The following is an 18,373-nucleotide window of genomic DNA, read 5'->3' on the forward strand; positions in this document are numbered from 1 at the left end:
CCAAAATTTGCTCATGGATGTTTAATGTTACAAGCAAAGGAAAATGACTAGCTACTTCACTTGTCAGCCATGAAGATGGCTCCTACTGGATCAGTAATGAAGATGCGAGAATGAATCTATTCGGGAGTCAGTAAGAGACTGATGAATCCAGCCCACTGAGACCGGAGACGTAATTCTCTGTGTGTCTGAAGATACAAGCTCTTCACCCACACAAATCCCTCTGGAAATGCACATTTGTCTCACCGAAGTGCAAGTTACCCACAGGTATCAACACTGACTGAACACTGTCCTGGAGCAGTAACGTTGGCTGTGGCATCGCTTGGCCGTCAGAGTCATCCGTCAGTCCAGTTCTCCACAGTCCCTATCCCTGAATGATACTGCAGCGACGACTCCCTCGACAAGGAAAAGCTTTGTGAGTACAGGAATTCGTTCGCCGCGTTTAGGTGCGGAGAGGGGGGTTTTCTCTCGCACACAGAAGGGTGCACCCTTTCCCTCGGGAAAGATGATGAAGGAACGCGCTCCCGAACCTGAGACTGGGACAGCTGGTTGTAGACACTGAAGTGGCTGTTGCCCGGCGGCTGCGAGCCTTGAGCTGCGATGGACGGGAGCCGTGGCATCATGGTGGTGGCAGTGAAGTGAGCAGGGAAAGGCTGGTAAGGGACAGTTTCCATTGTCTGAACACTGTAGCTGGTGTAAGGTGCGACAGAAGTCCACATATTGCAGCTCAAGGGGGGAGGTGGAGGCGGCAAGTCGTCAACCGTCGAGACACCAGCGATTTCGGGCCCAGAACTAGAGTACATGCACGCTTCCCTCGGAGTCACCTCGCTGCAGTAGGAAGGGCTGAGCATCTGCTGATCGTACGGCGGCGGGGAACGGAAGTAGTGATCGTCTCCTACAGAAGAGGAGGCTTCCAGGTAGGAGCGTTTGCAGGGCAGGTCCAGGTGCCGAGCGCTTTCTGCAGATAAAAAAAATGCATGTTCAGGAGCAGCTCCGAGAGCGACGGCGTTTAACAGCAGCCTGCTAAGAGCCTGGGGTGGTTTTATGGAGTCCCCTCAGAAGCTGAGCATGCAGTCTGTGATTATTTCGCTAAACAACTGGTGCTCTTTTTCAGATTAATCCATTTAAGCCATTTTAGTTTGAAAAGACAATGTACAATATCAAGAAGACATTGTGTTGCAAATGTCAGGCTAATCCCCTCAGCCTCAAAGCAGCCTGGTGGCATTTATCAGGTTAAGTGAGTGGCTTGGGCTACTATTCTCACATCAGAGATTACTTCACGTTCATCCAGATAACGGGGGTCCCTGACACTCTGGCAGTGTTACTCCTGACAAATTCAAGAAGTCTCTTCAAGGGTCTTATCGCAGCCTGCCTTCCTGTCATTACAAAAATGGCCATACATTTCCCAGATATTCATGTCAAAAGCTGCAGAAATATTTCCAGATAAAGGAGCCCTTTCCCAGTCATCAGCCCCTCTCTGCACCTTTACGCTGAGAAGCTGTAGCCCCTCTCCTACAGATTACGATGCCCGTGGCTGTGTTTACCTGCAGCTTGCTGTTAGTTCTTAGGAATATTCTCTGGATGAACTAGTGAATTTGTCTGTGGACTAAACATATGCTAAAATTACATATTTGCCTTGCAGTCCTCATTATTGGTGCTGTTTGATTCTTCATTTGCCCATGATTAGAGGATTCTCACAGCTTAAATAAATTAGTGGCCAATGACATGTGTAAATAGAACAATTTTTTTCTGCGCAAAATTTTTCTGTTTAACTTAAAACATGCCATGATCTCATCTGATGCTGGACTGAAAGGAAGAGAATGTAGTTACAGCTCACTTAAGCTTGAGAACTAGTGGATAAGGAGAAGGGGATGCTTATACCCAGCTACCACAGCCCCACTGCTCTGCAGACATCGAGGGAATTGCTAATGGCTTCATCCCGGAAAAGGGCTGAACATCTACAATTCATTAATGCTAACGGCAGTGTCAGAACATCTCAGGGTAGATGAGGCCTCCTCCAAACAATTATTAATTCAGTTGACTCTAACAATAGACAATTTTCTAGTGTAGCTTCATGCCATGTGAATGATCCATTCTCATCTTTTTTTTCTTTTTTTGATTGGATTCAGGGTCTGAATTTGCCTGCTATGGCACAAAACCACAAATAACTGCCCAAAAACCCAGCTCTTGGGCCCTGACCCTCCAAAACACTTTGATCGCATCAGTATCTTTGAAGGTCAAGGCCTAAGAGACCAACCCAAAATGAACTGAAATTAGTGAAAGGCTTTCAGTGCTCGTGCTCTTAGGTTTATTTGCTGTAATATTGTTCTAGATGTAAACTCGAGTTACCTCTTCTTTTTAGGCAATGATAGAAGAGCCCTGAATCTCTCTGTGCTGTGAAGGTGTTGAGTGGCAGGTCTTGAGTATCTGAAGCTGCAAATTGCATGTGAGCACCATTCTCATACTGATAATGTTGAAGGGTCTGGTGATTCCCATGAAGTGGGTTAACGTCTGGCTTTGTTGAAAGCTGGCCATGACTGGACACCAACCTCTGCCTCATGATGCTTTTGGAAATTACTGGATATTCTTTGCTAAAGGAGGTGAGAAAAATTATGACCAGTTAGACAGCAATCAGCATTAACAGAAGGATGAAATATTAGTTTGGCTTCCCTAGAGCATCTCCATGCAATGACTTCAACATCCTTTGCCAGATACGATGAGCTCATACTCATGACACTCTTGGGTGTGGGCAAGCATTACGACAACACACAGAGTGTGTCACTGAATTGCAGGAAGAGCTTTTCATAGAATCATAGAATGGTTTGGGTTGGGAGGGACCATATAGACCACCATGTTTGAAGGCCGTGCCATGGGCAGGGACCCCTTCCACCAGCCCAGGTTGCTCAAAACCCCTCCAACCCAGCCTTGAACACTGCCAGGGAGGGGGCAGCCACAGCTTCTCTGGGCAACCTAGGCCAGGGGTATAAATGGCATTCAAAGCCCTCATGCCTTCAGACCAAGGAAATGTGATGCCCCCATGGCGCAGGCACTTTTTAAGTTCTTCTCCAAAGGGGTGCAGCAGAATGCGGGTTAGAGCCCAGCTGCAAGGCTGTGTTTGTGCACAGGGCACGCATGGGTCTGCGCTGGCTGTGTGTCGGACACTGCCTGCCCATAGACACTGTCTGGGTTCCGTGCACCCATGCATACACGTGTGCACACTGCAGCAGCTCCCTGACACCGATGAGCCGGGCAGGTGGCCACGCTGCTGCGCACCTCCTCGCCACCACCCCTCCTTGCGCCGCTCGGCCGTACCTTTGCAGTCGTGCCACGCGCAGGTCGCTGTCGTCGCTCCCCCTGAATCCCTTGGCAAAGGGGTTGTTTTCAATTTTCAGCTGGGTTATCTTTAAAAGAATGAAACCATAAAGCATTTGAAAAGGGATCAGCGCCGTACGTGCCACAGTGGGTCTGAGGCCGTGGGTCTCTCTGTGCCCTGTCCCACGCATCCCCCCGTGAAACGCAGATCCCATGGGAGTTTCACCCGTTTAAAGACGTAGTGGCAGCGACGGCACCTCTGCATTCAGCGCTGAGAGAGAAACCGAGCTATGAAGTTCAGTGCTGGATCTTGTGGAAGCAGCTTTTAAAGCTGATAAAACTGCCAATTACGATTGAGGGCAGGAATGCAAATTTCTTATTTTTCTTTCTTTCTCTGGGTCTTATTTTGGGTCTTGTGTTCTTAATCTGGGCTCTTGTTAGAGAGAATATATTTGTCTGCTTTAAAAGGTTTCCAGTGTTTCCATGTGAGAGAGCCCTATTCCTCATGGCCTGGCTCTCCCTCATTTCCATGACAATTTTATACATCTTTCTGTCTGTCATTCAGACATTTTTCCTCTGTGAAAGGAAGCATAACTCCAATAGTGTTTTTACTTTGGGCAACAGAAAGCTGCTGCGTTTTGGCAAGAACTGCCTTTCCCCCCAAGAGCTACAGTGTATTAAAAGGGTCAAAATGCCTCAGAATTGACTTAGACTAGGCTTAAATTTGAGGGAGCTCAGCTTCCATGAGGGAACTGTGAAAGCTCTGTCATTTCATGAAAATTCTGTTTAAAAAGTTATGTGTGAAATTTCCTTTAGAAAATATTCAGAAGTTTGTCTGCCTTGCAGCCCCAGTAAATATCGTTTTCCCTTGCCAAGCCTGCCACCCGATCCCTTCCCTTTACCACGCAGGTGCAAACCAAAGCTCAGGAATGCCGGGAAGAGGTACTCGGCCGTTCAGTGACAAATGAAAAGAAAGCACCTCTTCAACAACGGATTTTGTAAAGGGAAAGAGGTAGAGAACAAGATCACCCACGAGCGTTTCAGGAGCTGGAAAATGCCAGAACGTTTGTAGGGACACAGGAGTTCCCAAAAATATCCCTTGTTGGCCTCCCACAGAGCTGGACGTGTGTCGGTACCCGACCACACGCCCAAGGCCCTTTGGCAGTAGGGTTATCGACAGGTCGAACACGCATCGCGGACAGAACGGGTCAGAACCAGGTCTTAGTAACATCCTTCCCTCCTTAGGGACCCCAGCGGGGAGGATCAGCTCCTTGGGCACCCGATTGTCGCTGCAAAGACCTTTCCCAGGAGGAGGCGAGGTGACAGCACGGCAGGACACTGGCAGGGAGGGGAGGACACGTGTCTCCCGGCAGACCCACTGGCACGGATCCCCTCTCCGTCCGACAGACGCACCAGCCCGCATCCGATTTTAGCAGCGAGGATAACAAACAGGTTCTGCGTTCGGACGATTTTACAAGAGTGTTGCTGTAACTAACAACTCCACTTGTAGCAATGCTGAAAAATACCCCTTACCGAAAAAGTCCTGAGAACACGGCTGGCCGGTATCTGTGATGGAGAAGGAAAGTGGTGGCACGGGCATTTAACCAGCCTCGAGAGCTCCAGCTTTCTCTCCCTGCTCCCACAGCCCGCAGTGCCCCCAGGGTAGCTCCCAAACAGCTGGTGGACCACGAGAAGCGTAGAGCCCTTCCTAACCCCCAGCCCAACACTGGGTTTGTAAATCTTAATTTAATTTTGTTATTTAGCAACCGTGGTTCTCCTCTGACATAAGCAGAAATCAGGGCTTCAGTCACTCCTTGTCACCTTCCTCTGGCTTCATCCAACCCAGGAGGGAGTTTGGGGTAAACACCTACACCTTCCTCACTGAGCTGTACTCGGGCGTAGCCTCTAGCCTCAGCTTTCCATCCCTACGAGCCCACAGTCAGCTCTGTAAGCAAGACTATCATTTTTTGCTTAGAAAGACAATTATTCACAAGGACACTTCTTGCTAGCAGGATATTTCTGAGCTAGAAGTAATTCCATAGTCTGTTTTTTTCTAAAAGTTGCCCAGACCAGGTTTTTAATTGTTAATGCATAAGAGAATAAGTAAAAACCATTCGGATGTTTCTCTGAGGCTGTGATTTTCTAGAGACAGCGAGGTCGTGGCGAGACCGTCTGCCTCCCGCTCCTCTGCCGCAGACCACCGTGCTCCCCTCGCCAGGTGGCATCCAGCCCCCCCCCAGCCTGCAGATCACAGAGCGAGAGCTGGGCAGCGCGGGGGTGACTCCTCGCAGGATCTTCACAAAGAATTAGGGCTCAGCTGGGGCATTTTCCCTAAGTCTGCCAGGTCCGCTCTGTGCTGCCGCCCAGCCACCAGCCTCCCCCAGCAGTGGTTGTACGGCAATGACAGTGGAAGTATTAAGTTTATGAAGCACTTTGGGAAGCTTAGGGATGAAAGGCACTATTGACACACGAGACACTTTAAGTAGGTATTAAATAACCTCTTTCGAGCCTTTTTGGTTAACCATGTTTGGGCAACTGGTCCTTTTACACCAACAGCTACAACTTTTCAAACAGGATTCACTTCAGTGTCCAAATAGGGATTTCTGTTTTTTTCCCGTCTTACCATAACACACACATCCACATTTCTGCTCTGAGTCTTTCAACTGGCTCACTAATTGCAAAATCTTGCAAGGACGCTGCGCTTCAAGCCTCAAAGGGCATACAGGCATCCTACTTGGGAGGAAGAGGTCTGGTCAGATTATAGGGCAGGAAGAATTTCACATATGTTCCTGTTCCTGTAGTATTTTCCTACGAATGTGTAGAAAAGGAGCTGATAGAGTAACGCATGGCAGGTTTCGCATTCGGGGTGACAGGAGGGCTCCGGCAGTGCTGCTTCACTCTGCACCTTTCTTTATGAATCCTGATGTCCTTTAAAAACTCCAATTAATCCTCATACAACCCTGCAGTTGGGCTCCCATCAGGAAAGCTTCAGGGGAGCAGGAGCTTGTGCCGAGGCAGGCAAATCAGCAGAAGGCTTGAAAGCAGAGCCTGGCGTCCTCGCCTCTCCCTGCCCTGGCAATGGTGCACCCGCCGGCACGGGGAGGTGACAATTCACTGTCACAGTGCCAGCCATCCCGCCGGGAACCCGCATGGGCAAAATCCTCCGACGCGACGCTACCCACTGCCGCCGCTGCCAACCCGCACGAAAAGGACGAGACGCCAAAGCCCGCAGCACAGGGGTGGCTGTGCCGCACGCCCAGCGCGCAGACCCCGGCCCTTTGTACCGCACGTTCCCCCCCCAAACAAACTCAAACCCCCTCCTTCCCTCCGTGCGCTAACCACAGAGCGGGCTCTTAGCTGGGGTTTTATGGTTACATTCCTCGTACGTCTCACTAAATACACATGCTATAATTACTTTTCACTGTAGATTTATGAGCAAGCTTTACTAGTCATTATTAGATTTGCTTGCTGTTTTGAATGACGTCTCTTAGCATTTATGGGCATGCCGATTCATTAGTGTCTGGAATCGCAGGCATTGCCAAGATATTGTCACCCAACGATGTTCACGCTGCTCCTGCGCTGCGTCCTCTGGCTTCGTCACCCTTGCTTAACGCTGGGATGGAGACGTCTCTTTTCAAGCAGGCGTTGTGCACAACAGCAGAACAGTCTCTCCCCCTCTCTGAGCGAACAGACCCTGCTCATCAAAGCACCGCGCCGACCGCAGCGCCGTCGCTGTGCCGCTGCCGCTCGGAAGCTCGTTTCGCAGCCGTCGGCAGCAGAGGGCTGCGAGTTGCAAAAGCCCGGGAACCAGAAATTAAGCACCTTTAGGCAGAAAAGCAGCCTACCTTGTGATTCTGGTAGGAAGTCACCGATATAAAGGACGTCTCCGGAAAAACGTGGGTGCAGAAGGCTGTGTTCTTCGACCCGAAAGCGTTGTTCTCATCCGCCTTCACGATATGCAGCCGTGGTTGGTATTTATGCATTGAATTAAGAATGATCTGAAAAACAATTCATGCTAAAATGAGAAATCCAATTTAATAATAATAAAAAAAAAAAAAGACAAGCCATGGCTATTCGACAGACTTTACTAGCAGGACACAAAAGCCCACTAGTGCTCAGCTTTAGCTTTGCTTTCAAATTAGAGGGGAAAATTACATTAAACGCCCAGGAAGCCAAGACAGAAAAGGTATCTGCTCCTCTGGCAAGCAGAACTTAAAGCTTTCCTGGTAAACTCTCATTTTCTTATTGCTATTGGATAGAGTCAGTCTGGGTGGAAAAAAAGCCATAAATTTTTTTCCCAGCTCATGCTGAAGCTGTACAATATGTATAATTCACCAGCAGACTGGTCCATAAAGACTCCTAATAAATACTTTACTGAGCTGAAAAATACACAGTTTAGCAGAGGCAGAAAAAAATCACAGAAACCACAGGGGGAAAAAAAAGCAAGCGATTTTTCTTTTATCTGCTGGTAAAAGTAAACTACAAAAGAAGAGATTTATTTTCTTTTTTCCTCCTGTTTGTGGAGCGGCTCCGCATGGGTGGCTGGGTGCAGGCACCTCTCTTTCAGGACAACAGCTGGAGCACTGGGGGCCAAGCGGGGCTGCCCAAGCGGGGAGCGGCCGTGCCACCCATCCCAGCCTGGCCCCGCAGCATTGTGCTGCCACAAAGACGGGATGTGCCCAGATGCTACAGAAGAAAATTATTTTAAGAAATGGAATTTCTTCTAAGAAATGGCATGTTTTTAAGAAAAGTCATTATTCCTTTTACTGGGCAAAGAAGAAATTTTGCTTTCTTCTTTTCTTGGCATAACCCTTTTCAATTCCTTCTTCCCGCTCCCAGGCTGGCTCATTGAGCCTGTCCTCCCCACGCCCGGCCGGTTGCAGGGACACGGGGTTCTCCAGCCAGGCTGACTGCTCTCCCCTGATCGGGGTGCCCAAAGCAGCCTGCAAGGACACGTCCGTCCCCGACGCAGATGCAGGCGAAGGGCCACGCAGGGACGACCGCAATGGGTGATGTCTTCAGCTGGCAGTAGATACATGGGTAGACAGATGGATTGGTGGATGGATGGACGGACATATGGATGGATGGATATACAGACAGATGGAGGTACACGATGCAGCAGAGCAGCGTCAGTTGACACTAATTGTGGAGCTAGCCAGTTTAAAATGAGAATTACTAAGAAACAGAAGACATTTGCTCCATGATTGGCTTTTGTCTCCAGGATCCCCTCCTATTTCATGCCTGTCCAAGGAGAGCTCGCGGCGGCGGCACAGCTCTGTGCACTCCAGCTGGGACACGAGACAGTGCAGGGAGCTTGTGCTCTTTAAACCCCTTCGTCTGGCTGCACGTAACTGCCCACAGTAGCTGGCTGCATTATATACCACTTAAATGCAATTTTTATTGTTGACATTTTCCAGACAACCCTCCCTGCTCCCCAAGAGAGAGAATGAGGAATTTTTGGCATTTTATCAGCTTTGCATCAAGCCTCTTAACCACTTTGTGGCTGTTGATGTGCAGGGGGTAGATCTGAGAGGGCTGGCTCAGGTTTGGGTTTAGAGCCTTTTCTCTGCTTTCATATATCACCCACTCATAAAACAAAGCCAAGACAAATAATGCCAGAGGGCCAAGACCTTCATAAGGAGGGGAATTTTAATTTTCAATAATTAAGAGCTGAGCCCAGCTGATAAATAATGATTTTCGGAGCAGAAGCTAGGGTGTGCTAAGCTCTCCTCACCTCCTGTCCCAGACTGCCCAGGTCTAGCAAGGACGGGTTGCTTGTCCCCAGAGTCAGAGAAAGTCAACAGTAGGACAAAGAAAACAATCTTAAATTGAGATTTCCTAAAGGGAATATGAGGACCCCCAGTTTTGATACTCTCTGAATGAACAACCTGTATTCCCCCTCCAAAGGAGTATCCACCGGGCTGTAATGACCCCCTTAAAAATCTTTTTCTTTTCTATTTTTTACAACCTCTTTAAACCCTGCATGTCCAAACAACTTCTAAAATGAAGAGGACATTTGGAGCCTGACAGACACACTCAGGGAAGGAGTTTTGACAGATGCTCAAGGTTATAGTTGTGGCTGCAAACCTGCCTGGAGGTTTATCGTGAGCCGCTTGGTATCTGTGGGATGTTTGTGGGGAGGGAAAAATCCCCTAAATGGCTAAATTTAGCCCACTGCCTTTACAAGGTTGAGCGTTTCTCTGCCTTGCACTGAAGCGATTATTTGCCCACATGGCTCGGTGTAAGCAGCCGTTGGAAAGTGCTGAATTTCTTCACGTGAGGGGACTATGAAAGAAGACCCCCTTGAGATGTGCCAGATCAAAGCCGAACAGCCATCACTGAGCGCAAAACATGATTAATAGACGTGAGAACCGCAGAGCCCTCAGGTTAACTTCATCGAGTTGGTGTCTACTGACGCGGATGGGGAACAGCTTCCAGCAAAGCAAAGCCCCACAAAAATGCGCCGTTCTCATACAATGAAGAAAAATGCCTTCAGCTATTTGGCAGAGCGGTCAGGACGTCAGGTTGGGGATGAAAATGGGATGTTGCGGTGCTGTTTTGGATGGCCTCCCTGTGCCACTGTATGGGTGATCTCTCCCATCTTTTTTTGGGCGGCAGCGACCACTCTCCGTATACTCACAATCAACATTTCACAGGCCTGAAAACAAGAACTCATGTCCAGAGGCTGTGTCCGCATGTGCATCCTACTTACTGGTGCTTGGTGTAAGCCTCGTGCAGTCACAAACCCATCACCTCATTCAAAAAAGCCTCCCAACCCTTAGCTGCAAAGCACTGTGCCTGCGCAACGCGAAATGCCAACAATTCAGGCTAAATAGTTTTCAAGGCTGCTGTGGAAAACTGGTCACTGGCTAAAAATACACAAAACAAATGTAAATTCCACTCCGATGACGAACATCAGTGGAAAGATTAACTTGAAGAATTGTGTCAAAAATGAGAAGTATTTTAACTGACGGGACAGAGCATGGCTGCTGCTGCTCGGTGCTGGGCAGGCTGGGCTTCAGCAGCAGCACCGAGCAGGATGGAAGGTGAGGTAGGAGCTCTCCGCCTCAAAGATGATGCTAAAACAAGAACTGTGTATCTTCCTGCACTTATCTTCTTCATTGCGAGGGCATGGGGCGATTAAGTCAGCATCAGACACTGCCACATCCATTTTTAAATTGTTTTCGGTACAAAATGGAGGTGTTTGAAATAGGTTAGCTACAAAAAGAGAAACAGCATTTGGCTTGTCTTGCCACTGAAAATAGTTATGGGTGTATTGGCTAGAGGGGAATTTTAATGTCATAAGGGACAAGGATACAAAATCCATAAGGGAAGCTGGAAGACCATGTCTGCGGAGCAGCACTGAGGCACACTGGCTCAGTAACTGAAAGCCTCTCTCTGCAGCTTGGTGATTCTGTCTATTTGCCTATGAAAGAACCAGCTCAACTGCCACGAAATGGCAGCATGTTTCTGAGTCTAATAAATACAATTTTTTTTCTGTATTTAAAAAAACAAAACAGAGACAACAAAAGGTAAATCCAGCAGATATACCAACCAGAATCCCCCAATTAGATGGATAACCCCAAATTTAGGAAGTGGATATTAGCTCGACATCCCAACATGGGTCCCCGTGGAGGTGCCGTCTCCCACCGCCACCACCCAAGCACTCTCTCTGCCTGGAAAATCTAGTTTTTCAAGAAACAAAATGGCTGCTAAAAAATACCGAAGTGGGTAACGGCAACCTTCTTTACGAGCATCAGTTTGGACAGCACCAAAAGGCTGCGGGGACCCTCCTCGGGCTGCACCGGGCGAGCCCCAAACATCTCCGCTGGTGTTTGAGCGATGTTTTACACCTCTCTCCTCCCAGGGCGGTCACCGCGACGCACAGCCCGAAGCTCGCCGCGACGCACCCCCAGCGCCGCCGCCTGCCCCGGCGATGGCCGACTGGAGAGGAGCCGAAGCGGAGCTCGAGGGTGACGTCGCTTCTACCCCCGCAAGGTCGCACGTGCAGACCAGATTGCGAGTGAGACGGACTCCGAAGTCACATGTGAGCTTACACAAACAGATTTTTTTTTTTTTACCCCCCCCCCCCCCCCTCCATCTCCCTCCTTTGTGCTGATCACAGAGTTGGCAGCTGGAACTGAGGCGGGAATACAACTCAACGTCTTTATTTTTCTGGCATTCCCTAGTCAGCAACAAATGTCCGAAAAAATGGTGTCATTTGGTCCTTCCATTTAATTTTACTTAGGAAAACATGCTCCTTTAGCATCTAATCTCGCTCACTGCTGAGTAATGTCGGCTTCGGGGCTTGAAGACGTTTGCCGGTTTGCAGGATCGAGCCCAGAAGCTTAGCGGGATGATGGTACCGCATTGCTTGTCGCAACGCAAACTTCCCTTGAAATCACCAGTAAAATGTATTTACTTTCATATGAAATTTGGGGAGTTGATTTAAGAGCGCTCCCTGTTTCGCCAAGGTATCAAATGTCATATGATGCAGTGGTTGTTATGGCAACAACCCTTTTTATATTGAATAGTAAATGGCTACGAAAAAGCCACATAATTTTATGGCTGCTCCCGAGGGATTGCATAACTAATAGAAAATCTCTCATTTTAATATATTTTCTGCTGCTTTCTTCCTTCCTTCTATTCTTTTTAAAGTGAAAAAGCCTTTGAGCTGAGGCTGGCCCCTGTCCCACACCAGGACACTGAGCTGGGGAGCAAAGGGCCAGAACAAAATCCTGGCGATTCAGTCTCCCGCGTCGAAAAAAAGAGCACGTCAATCAATGAGGCTCTTCTAGAATCGCAGCCACTGCTGCAGTTCATCTCAGTTAGAGCATTTGATGGTATAAGCCATCCCAACCTAACTTTTCTTTACGAGTAAATGGTTCAGAGATGGTTCCCGGGACACAAAACTTTCTATGATTCTATGATTCTATGAGCGGGATGTCTCCAGGGACGGATGCTGGGAGCGCAGTGCCACCGCCCTCACTGCATCCACCACTGGAACTTGCAGAGCAAAGCAGTTCAAATCGTAACATCACTCAGGTTGGAAAATACCCTGAAGATCATTGAATTCAACCAAATAAAACACTATATTCAGACAACCTCTACAGCTAGCTCTACAATTACCGAAACCTCATCTTCTGTAATTTCAGTCACCTCCAGGGATCGATTGACCTTGCCCTGCCAGCAGCCAGGCCACTGGGCAGTGGGAATGGGCTCTCCCTGAAGCCGGCCGGGCTGCTCCCCACCGGGCTGCCGGAGGAGGAGCCTCCCAAACCCACACGTTTGTCCTGGCAATCCGCACAATGGGGGAAAAAAAGAAAGGCTGGAAAATCCTGGGAAAAGTTTCAACATGAGCTCAGACAAATTGTTCCTTCCGAGAGGGCCAAAGCTGAGATTTTCTTTCTTTTTCTTTTATTTTGTTTTCTCAGTCCTTTTTCATCTAATGTCAGCCGAAATTCACGGTAGGATTTCCTGGCTGCTCGACACAGCGCTGGTGCGCAGAAGCCCTTCCCTTCCGTGCTAGCTCGTGAGCACTGGTTTCTGACCGGGTGGGACAGGGCGGTCCCCAGGGCTGTGATCTGGGGACAGCCACTGCTGCATCCCCCGCGCTGCTGCGTGGCCTCGTCTCACCCGTGGACGCCAGAGCCGTGACATCTTCCCTTGCCCTTCCCCAGGCCAGCTCCCCACCCGCGACTGGCAGAAGGTCTCAGGACCTGATTCCGGTTAAACTTGACTAAAATCCACTGCGTTTGACTCCTAGAAACCAGTAATGTGACAACAAAAAGATTTCACGCAAGAGCTGTAAATCTTTTTATCAACCCAGAACTCCACTGGTCTCTCCCTACCCAGCCAGTTCATCGGCACCCGCGGATCTGCTCATCGCTGCGAAGCACGCGCCCTCCCCCGCCGCACACAGCCGTTTTGTTGCGCCGCAGAAACACAGCGGACGATCTCAAACTTCACCCTGGGCCTTGTAACTTATTTGGGCACCGCTATTTCTCCCGTTAGGTGTAAGACATTTGCTAAAATGGGTGGTTAAAAGAAATAAATAAATAACCTTCTCACGGATATTCTTTCAGCAGAAGACTTAGTGATGCTCCAAAAAATTTGACCTTAGATTCAGGGCTGGACAAAAGGGTTTTTTCAAGTTTTAAATGCTTTGAGAAAAAAGCTAGTTTTAATAACGGGAGAGACATGTATATATATATATATATATATATATATATATATATATATATATACACACACGAAATTCCTGTATATCTATCTTGTTTTTAAATATATATAAGAAAAAATGTATTTTCTATATATAAGAAATCATACAGATTAAAAAAGAAACCATATATGCATATATAAAAAAGAAATCTCTTTTTTACATCGATATAAGAAATTTTTAGCTGCAGATAAGGCTGTGGAACTGCTCTCTTGCTGCAGAGATCCTAGAGCCCTGCTCTAGTGAGGCCAAGCAGGACGCAGCCGGCGCGGCCGCGTCTCTTCCCAGCAGCCAGGACTGCGCCTGGGAGCTGCCGCGGCCCCGTCCCTTCGGCCGCAGGCAATCCGGGGCCGCGGGCAGGCTGCTGCCGAGGCGGCACATAAACCTCACACCGGCGAGGAAACTGCTTGGCCGCAAGTCATAAAGCAAACAAATAAAAAAAAAAATTCTATATAAGATGTGGGGTTTCGTCAAATTGCTAGGACATTCACCTAATTAAAGTGCCTGCGTGCGCCTGACAAGCAAAGACAGAAAAACGCTAAAATTTAATTAATAGAAAAATGAGGGGGAAACCCCAAGACTAGGGGGAAAAGTAAATCTTTTGCTGATTATCAGATAAAACCAAGTGAACAAATAATAACTCTGGAGACATATAACAAACTCATCAGCATTAAACAGTAAAGACAGTAAACAGCAGATTTTGGTCAAGAAAAACAGGAATATCACTTAAAATGTCATCACAAGTGACAGACAATTTATAATATCCTGTAGCTTTAAACCTCAGTAGGTTACATCTCAGAAACTAAAATAACCCCACACTTTTAAAGCAGATAAAGACCGTTATGGCAATTAAATGCTCCACCAGCAGCCAAGCAGCGAGGTAGGTAGAGGGTATGTAACAACCAAGCTCAGCAATACTGTGTTGAGGGGTGGTTAAATTAAATATCTACTTTTATTTGTCACAGTCTCCACTTCTAGTCTTCATTTATTACTTGTCTTTTTTTTCCCCACAGGAATATCTTTATATACTCTGTTTAAAAAGAAAAAAAAAAAAGAAATTATTGCCAATTGATCTGGCCCCAGACTAAAACTGCCAGAAATACTGATGTGATGCTATCGCCCTTTCCAAGCTGGCCTGGCTGCAGGAGCCCATGAGAAAGGCCGAGTCCTCTGGCAGAGGTTTAATTTCAGTGGAGACATTAACAACAACAGCAACAACAACAGCAGAGCCCCCTGACGTGATGCGCTCGCTCCTCTGCCGTCTCCCAGCGCTGCTCCGTGCCCACGAGCGCTGGCCTGACGTGGCTCTGTGTGCTCCCAGCCTGCCTAAAACCGGGGGCAGAGGGTGCCTGCTGTAAGGTGGGGTTTTCTTCCAGACACTTTGCATCTGGCGAGACAGGCTTCCCTCCGAGCTGCCATCCAGCTCGTCGTTCACTCCCCTGGATACTGAAAAACCCCGTGCGAAAGATCCAAGCAAAGCTGGGCTCCTGCGCTGGCAGCACGTCTCCGGAGACAGCGCAGGAGCCACCGACCGCAGCCCTCCCCGACACCAATGCGTGACAGGCGTCCTCGAGTCCTGCCTCCCTATCATGTACAGAGTGTAAAACCAAACTAAAGGTTTGTAACAATTCGAATTATTCCACCCTAATTCACAGCCTCTGCTTCCTCGCAGCAGCCTCTGAGTTTAAGGACACTGCTTAACCCTTGATGAGCGGGTTCTAGCCCTTGCTGGCCATCCTCGCCATCCCTCCAGGTGCATTAAGTACCCTTCTGCACATCATTAGGTACTTTTATGTGCGTTATTAGGTACCATACAGCAGGTGGGCTGGCTGGGCCAGGAGGTTGTTGGCTGTTGGGCACGGCTGCCGGTGCTGCGGGCACTGCGGGGCAGACAGCCCCCGCACCCCCCGCAGTCCCGTGGGAGCAGGGACCCTTCCAGGGCAGCACTCGGAGCCGGGGCCGATGCCTGAGCGTGCCGCGGGGTTATCACGGCTCTCTCTGCCGCCACTGTGCCCCAGGCACTCACGCTGTGCTGCTCAGCACTGCAAGTGGAAAAGAAAAGAGACGATTTTTGCTGCAAAAAGCTGCCAATCTCAGCGGCTGAAATAAAACCTGGAGTCAGGAGATGAAGAGCAGCCCAAACAGCAAAACAATGAAAAGCCTGATTAGATGAAACAAGTTGCACGGGAGACCAACCTCACCACAGGTCCGAGCGGAAGCCCCTTGGCCAACCCCCCCATGTCCCTTCGGTGGCTTCAGGCCCACCCCGAGCATCCTTCACCTGCCGGGGCCGGACCACTGGCCGGCCATAAGGACCATCTCACGGGCGCCCTCCACCCCGCTGTTTACATACTTTAAACCTCCGACGAAAGCGGAATTCCATTCATGAGCATTTATCACTACGGGGATACTCGTCAGGACTCGTTCGATGTTTCCCCACGCGCCCTGGACTAACCTTCCGAAAGAAACACAACTCTTACGTTCTCCTTCCTGATGGAGGGCTTATTTCTGCGCCTCATCTGCGGCTGCTATTAGCCAACCGATCCGTCAGCGCTTGCAGTGATCTAGCCTGGTTCACGATGAAGGAGTTGTTCCCATTTTTCACCTGGAAAACACAGCTAGGTGCTTCCCAGGCAGAACACCGTGGGAATGGGTAAGGGATGTGCCGCCCCTGCGCAGTTTGCTGACGCTTCGGCTTTGTCTCCGAAGACAGCGTGTCTGCAACTGCCTATTCTTTATGTGGCATTAGAGAGCGAGGCATCGGCACTGCCAGAATCCCTAACCCTGTCACTCACCAGCCCCATGTAAACCAGAGGCTCTATCAGCCTGATTATGTCTGCATGTAAAGATTTGGAAATACATAAATTAAGATTTTACTCTAAGCAGAGGTGGCTTACAATGCTTTCTTTAGGATCAGATAGACCTCGCCGTAGCTAAACATTACAGCGTCTGCTGATTTCTTAATCCACTCTCAACATGAGCATTGCTCAGTTGTTAAGCCTGGTGTGAAAGAAGCCTTTCATGGTTGAAAAATCCCCCAAGAGGAAAATCTACAGCCCACATTTTCAGGCCGCGGTGCGCGAGCTGGGCACAGGCTTACCTGCCGCAAGCCCTGCTCAACCAGAGTGCTCTGCAGGCAGATTCCAGTGCTCCGTGCTTAATTTCTTCGTATTTAAAATCTGCATGTTTTTATGTATCTGCACTGGAAAATGCCTCCCATGCCTCTGACTGTAACTGGTAATTTAGTGCAACAGGTAACCGGGCAGTGGAAGCAGCAGGAGCGAGGTTTCTGGGACTGAAGAGGAGCAGTTGGTGGCTGGGTTTTCCGGGCTGGGTGTCAGAACGCGAGGTCTTCCAGCGCCGCCCATGAAGCATCGCCTCCCGCCAGCACAGTAAATAATCTGCAGTCTAATTCTGTGCATTGCAGCAAGGGCTTCAGCTCCACGGCTATTAATGAAGCTGTTTAACTTACATATTTTAAGCCTCAAATGTACCTACCCTTCTCTTTACGAACTCTGTGGGGCTGCTTGCCCCCGACGTTAAGCAGCTATCGCAGCACAGGGAGTCAGGGCATGGATTCTTTTATCAACGAATTCATCGAAACCGCGCGAAATTTCTGCCTGCCTGTTTCCCAGGTGAGACCCCGGGTGCCCAGGAGCCGGGCACCGAGGAGCTGTGCCCCACGCCGTCTTTGTCCATCACTCCTGGGCCCCCCCACACCACGCGGGGCGGCTGCAGATGGGGACGGAGCCCGGCAGCCGGTCGTGCTTCAGCCGCATCTGCCACCGTGAGCCCGTAAAACCCACCACGTCCTTCTTATGAGACCCCCAAAACACCACGCACACCCCGGCCTGACCCCAGGATCCGCTCCCCACGCTCGACATTAACCGATAGGAACAAGAGCTCCGTGCTTTTTTCCCCCCTAAATAAGTGTCTGCCGAAAAAACGGTTAATCCAGAAAAGGAACATTTAGCACAAAGATATTTTGCCACGCACCCCTCCCTGGCCTCCTCGCCCCTCCTGACCCCAACAGCAAGCGGTTCCTGCCCGAGCCCTGCACATCGGAGCAAAACTATGGGCAGGGATCTCTGCAGGATTTTGGGATGCCGGGAGGAGCTGGAGCCCGGGATGGTGGGAGCCAGGTAGGGAGCCCGGTGCCGTACACCTGCGGGCACCCGCAGCGGCCGAGGGTGCCGGGGAGGGCGAGCCGGCACAGCTGCCCGCACGCTAAAAAAAGCACCCGTGGCAGCTGCAGAAATCATCGCTCTGCATGGTTTTGAGGTTTGGAGCAAATCAAAGACAAAAGGAAACGGCAGGCAGGCTTCGCCGGAGCACGAGAAGGCCAACAAACCCTGTGGGTTTTCGGACTTGTTTTTCTTAGGGAGCTTGAAGAGAACATTCGCCATCGCTGGGAACAAATTCCTAGAAATGAGAAGCTGTTGTTATTCGCAACGCAACGCCTTCGTGGGCAGGGCTGGGAGGACCGCGCTGGGCAGAGACCGCGCAGGCACCGCCTGGCCCAGCGACGTCGGCCGCCCGTCCCGTCCGACAGCAGCGGGACAGTTTGTGGGGTGAGCTGCGAGGAAAACTCACCGAGTCTGGCTCTGCTCCGTGTGCACAGCAAAAAGCAGAGCACCACTTCTCTAAATCAGATGATTAATTTAGAAGCCTAACGAGGAGCTGTCTGAGAAGGGGTTAAACCCCATTTAGCCAGGCATGTTGTCAGTGCCTGGGCACTTCTAACACTTTATTCCAGGCGTTCTCCCTGCGGCGTGGGATCACAGAATCACAGAATGGTAGGGGTTGGAAGGGACCTCTGTGGGTCATCTAGTCCAACCCTCCTGC

The 18,373-nt window shown here is 49.6% G+C and overlaps 1 protein-coding gene across 1 annotated transcript in view; it reads right to left on the minus strand.

The window, feature by feature from the left end:
* Positions 1–332: 332 nt before the first annotated feature.
* The window catches only part of TBX4 (T-box transcription factor 4), a 39,607-nt gene continuing 21,566 nt past the window's right edge, over positions 333–18,373 (minus strand). The window contains exons 6-9 of the mRNA XM_075440296.1: positions 7,155–7,307; positions 3,310–3,398; positions 2,347–2,588; positions 333–955 (exon numbers count right to left, since the gene is read on the minus strand). Of these exons, the coding sequence (XP_075296411.1) occupies positions 333–955; positions 2,347–2,588; positions 3,310–3,398; positions 7,155–7,307 (1,107 nt within the window). The remainder of the gene's footprint in view (positions 956–2,346; positions 2,589–3,309; positions 3,399–7,154; positions 7,308–18,373) is intronic.

The sequence above is a fragment of the Opisthocomus hoazin genome, chromosome 20 (genome assembly GCF_030867145.1).
Source record: "Opisthocomus hoazin isolate bOpiHoa1 chromosome 20, bOpiHoa1.hap1, whole genome shotgun sequence".
Classification (NCBI taxonomy): Eukaryota; Metazoa; Chordata; class Aves; order Opisthocomiformes; family Opisthocomidae; genus Opisthocomus; species Opisthocomus hoazin.